The sequence below is a fragment of the Mobula birostris genome, chromosome 13 (genome assembly GCF_030028105.1).
Source record: "Mobula birostris isolate sMobBir1 chromosome 13, sMobBir1.hap1, whole genome shotgun sequence".
Lineage (NCBI taxonomy): Eukaryota > Metazoa > Chordata > Chondrichthyes > Myliobatiformes > Myliobatidae > Mobula > Mobula birostris.
In genome coordinates, this window is record NC_092382.1 from 74,312,849 (window position 1) to 74,317,591 (window position 4,743).

The following is a 4,743-nucleotide window of genomic DNA, read 5'->3' on the forward strand; positions in this document are numbered from 1 at the left end:
CAAAGATATAGCATCCTAACTTCCTTGGGAATTCTCCACAGATGGTGCACCCTTCTCGTGGGGCGTTTCTTCCTCCAGACTTTTGCTGTAAGTTAAGAAATACCTCCTTAAATGAGTGCTTGCACTGACATCAGACGCTAGAGAGGGCGGGCGGAACAGTTCGACAGGACTATCAGCTGAGAGGAGGAGTATTCATACAAACCAGGTCCGCCTCTCTCATTTGGTTGGTGAAATATCAGCTATTTTACACGATCAGCTATATTCCAAAAGAGCTTTCGCGACGAGGGAGAAAAAGACAACTTCTGTCAAAGATTGAGAGAAATTACACCAAACCTACTTCAAACGTTGGATAGAAGTAGGATAAATCGGTGTCCTGTAGACAGTCGGTCTAACTTAATAGAGGGAAGACTAGCAGGATCCGAAAAGGTCCGGACAGTTGTGGGTATCGCTTCTCCGCTTTTTGGCTGCATCGTCGCACAGTGACAAAGGCAGTGTACAGCTTGCCGCTTGCGTTTTTCTCCGACCTCGGAAACTGCAGAACCATGGCCGGCAAAAACCCCAAGGTTTTTATGGACATCTCTATTCGGGATAAACCCCAGGGTCGCCTAGTGATGGAGCTAAGACCAGATATTGTCCCAAAGACTGCAGAAAACTTCCGTGCATTATGCACAGGCGAGAAGGGTTTCGGTTACAAAGGCTCAACGTTCCACAGAATCATTCCTGGCTTCATGTGCCAGGGTGGCGACTTCACAAAACATGACGGCACTGGAGGCAAGTCCATCTATGGGGAGAAGTTTATAGATGAGAATTTTCAGCTGAAGCACACGGGGCCAGGCATCCTGTCCATGGCCAATGCTGGACCAAATACAAATGGTTCCCAGTTCTTCATATGCATCACAGGGAGCAGCTGGTTGGATGGGAAACATGTTGTGTTTGGATCTGTGGTAGAAGGAATGGATGTGGTAAAGAAGATGGAGAGATGTGGCACCGTGAATGGAACACCAAAAGCCACGGTTAAAATCACTGAGAGTGGGCAGTTGACCTAAAGTATTTGAATTTGGAATTGTACTGTTTAAATTTTTTTCCTCTCGACATTGTGTTGCTTAATTTGATGTACTCGTATTATTTTTGAATAATATAATAATAATAAAAAGATTTGAAAAGAAAAAAGAAAGAAACTGCTGAGATACAGTCGGCTAAGAGCCAAGTGCTGATAAATGGGACCCGTGTAGAATTGATGAAGTTCCTGTCTCTTTCTCCATTAATGTTTCCTCCTTACGGCAGAACTAACCCTCTCACTGTGTCAGAATCAGTGACTAAATCCGGCCCCAAACACTGTGCTTTCAGCCCTGCACATTGTAACTTGAACCATTTCACTGAGGGTCTGATGGAGACACAACCCCTGCCCTCTGCACATGTGATCACATCTCCCCTGCTTCTGACATTTCAAATACCCTCAGAATGGTTTTCTGATTCAGTCTCAAGGTTATGGTACATTCAGCTCATCGTCAGACCTGACAAACCATGTCTTCCCACAGCTGGTTCCACCTGTTGGTGTGTCCTCTTTCCTCCATCTCCAGGGAAGCTGCATCTCCACACAAACTCCTCACTTGAGATGACTGTCTGTACCCGTGACACAGGGAATCACATCACTGTCACTCTCCTGATACCATCCGGGAAGCGGTACCGCAACATAAAAGCCAGGACCAACAGGCTCCGGGACAGCTTCTTCCACCAGGCCATCAGATTGATGTACCAACGCTGAAACATGTATGTGTTGGGATGATTTTATCTATTGAGGGAGTTGTTCCAGTAATAATATATCTGGACGGTTATTTTAGATTATCCTATCTGTAATAATGTATTGATTATCATGTAAATTGTGAGATACTGTCCCTATCTGGATCAGGCCTGAATTTATAGTGCCTTAATGAAGTTACGGTTGTCATTCATAAGTTTGTGTGTTAAAGCAAGATTTTGGTGAAATATATTTGCCACTTGATTGTACCTGCATAAGTAATCAGATTGAGTTAAACTGCTGCAGGATCCTGGAATGTGTTGGATAGTGTCTGGTTTCTCTCGGCATTTTCTGTATTTATTGCCTTGTTTGTTTGTATTTCATGTATTTTCGATTTTTTTTCATATTGTTGACCACCTTGTCCTATATTTCTGCAAGGAACCCCTCTGTTTCTGGGAAGAGGTCTCCAACTCCCAGTCAGGTGCTCGATGCTACCTTGTCAACATCTTGTCTGCTCAGGTCATTGGGATTTCTCCCATGGAGGGTCGTACTCATTCCACTGGTTAATGTTTTCTTCCATAGTGATGATTCATTTCTGAGTTAGCCTCTCATTTAAGTTTTCTGGTCTGTATTTCTTACCACGATTGCATATACACACATGGAGCAATGAATACTGTTCATTTTTGATGAAAATATATACTTAGAAGTTTTATCTGACTTGTGTGATTTTTTTTCCATGTGTGTTATTCCCCTTCCTCCTCCTGTCCGAGGTAGTGTTAATCTAACTGAGTCTGAGTGTAAATAGTCTTTTCTAAAGCTGTCATTTCAGTTCTGGATCTTTCTTAATTTTACTGATTGAAATGGGACAAAGATATTTTTATATATAAAAAAGTCAATGTCGGTATTGATGAAAGTGTTTATTGCCTTTGTTGTATTTGTTAACTATTGAGCTCTGTTTGGCAGGTTTTTTTAAGTCTTGAACTAAATTTTGACAAAGGTTCTCCCTATTTCGCACTACTTTCTATTTTCTTTGCTTGTTGATATTCCAGATACGTGGGTGTCAAGAGTCCCGCTGAAGGGTCTTGGCTGGAAATGTTGATTCCCATCCATAGATGCTGCCTGACGTGCTGAGATCCTTCAGCACTTTGTGTGTAGTTCTCTAGATTTCTAGCATCTGCACGTCCACTTGTTTCCCAGATACTTACATGCTTCTTGAAAGAACAAGCTGGTGGTGGGATGTGTGGCTGTGTTGGTAAAATAGTAAATAGAATCAGTAGAAAGAGTTGGCATAAGGTTGGAATGTGTGGAATCTGTGGATAGAATTAAGGAACAGCACATGTAAAAAAAAAAAAAAAAAAATCCCTGATGGGAATTGTACAGAGACCTCCAAACAGTAGTAAGTATGTGGTCCACAAGTTACAATGGAAGTTAGAAAATGTGTGCCAAAAGGGCAATGTTACAATAGTCATGGGGGATTGTCATGCAGGTGATTAGGAAAATTAGGATGGTGTTGGTCTCAAGAGGAGGAATTCCTCGAATGCCTACAAGATGCTTTTTTAGAGCAGTTCATGGTTGAGACCACTTGGGGATCAGCTATTCTGGATTGGGTGTTGTAATGAACCGGAATTAATTAGGTCACTTTTGTTCAAAGAAACCTTAGGGGCAAGTGATCTTAATACGATCAAATTCACCCTGACATTAGAGAAGGAGAAGCTAAAGTCAGATGTGAAATAAAGAGAATTAGAGAGGCATGAAAGAAAAATTGGTCAAAATTGATTTGAAAAGAACATGGGCAAGGATGAAAACAGAGCAGCAATGGCAGTAATTTCTGGCAGCAATTCGGAAGGCACAGGATATATACAGTGGCGTGCAAAAGTTTGGGCACCCCTGGTCAAAATTTCTGTTACTGTGAATAGCTAAGTGAGTAAAAGATGACCTGATTTCCAAAAGGCATGAAGTTAAATATGACACATTTCTTTAATATCTTATGCAAGATTACTTTTTTATTTCCATCTTTTACAGTTTGAAAATAACAAAAAAGGAAAAGGGCCCGACGCAAATGTTTGGGCACCCTGCATGGTCAGTACTTAGTAACACACCCTTTAGCAAATATCACAGCTTGTAAACGCTTTCTGTAGCCAGCTAAGAGTCTTTCAATTCTTGTTTGTGTAAATTTCTGGGTTCAGCCATTGGCAGCAAAGCAGTGACTGTGGAAATTACAAATCAGAATATTATTAGAGTCACAGAGCCCAGCTGCACTGAAACAGGCCCTTTGGCCCTTCTAGTCAATGCCGACACTGAACTTATCTCTAATGTGGGGCTGAGAGGGCGGACGGGGCAGAGAGGGAGGCAATAAGGGGAGGGGGTGGTCGAGTGCGGAGAGGGAAACAGAGCAGAGAGTTTATACTTAATATCTTTCAGAAAAGGTACTTGTTTGAATTTACTTGCTGCAAACCTACTATCCATACCCTGTAGTTCTCAACCAAATTATTGATTTAGATGACAAGTAGCAATGTTCAAAGTTCAAAACGAATTTTATTATCAGAGTACATATGTCACCACATACAACCCTGAGGTCATTTATCCAACAGGAACACTTAGCAAATCTATAGAATAGTAACAGGATCAGTGAAAGATCAAGTAGAGCATAGAATTCAACAAACTGTGTAAATGCAAATAAAATTAAATATCAATGAATAATGATAGCAATGGGGTGTAACCCTGGGGAATATCACTAGGCACGGGCCTTGAGTCCAATAAACAGCCTCCCACCATCACTCTCTGCTTCCTACCATCAAGACAACTGTGCATCCAGTTAGCCAGCTCTCCCTGGATCCCATGTGATCTAACTTTCCACAGCAACTTACCATGCTGAACCTTGTCAAAGGCCTCACTGATGCCCATGTCGGCCACGATCCTGGGACAGAGGTGTCACTGATCAGAGGGCACAGATTTAAACAGAGGACGAAGAGGTTTAGAGGGATCTGAGGAAGTGATGTTTCACT

The 4,743-nt window shown here is 42.0% G+C and overlaps 1 protein-coding gene across 1 annotated transcript; it reads left to right on the plus strand.

The window, feature by feature from the left end:
* The first annotated feature begins 520 nt into the window (after positions 1–520).
* LOC140206994 (peptidyl-prolyl cis-trans isomerase-like) lies at positions 521–2,418 on the plus strand. The gene has a single exon (XM_072275313.1). It carries the CDS (start codon positions 543–545, stop codon positions 1,044–1,046), a length of 504 nt encoding a protein of 167 aa, XP_072131414.1. The 5' UTR covers positions 521–542; the 3' UTR covers positions 1,047–2,418.
* Positions 2,419–4,743: the final 2,325 nt, after the last annotated feature.

Excerpts from the sequence above, each read along its gene's own strand:
- LOC140206994 (XM_072275313.1), top strand. The coding sequence starts at position 543 with ATGGCCGGCAAAAACCCCAAGGTTTTTATGGACATCTCTATTCGGGAT.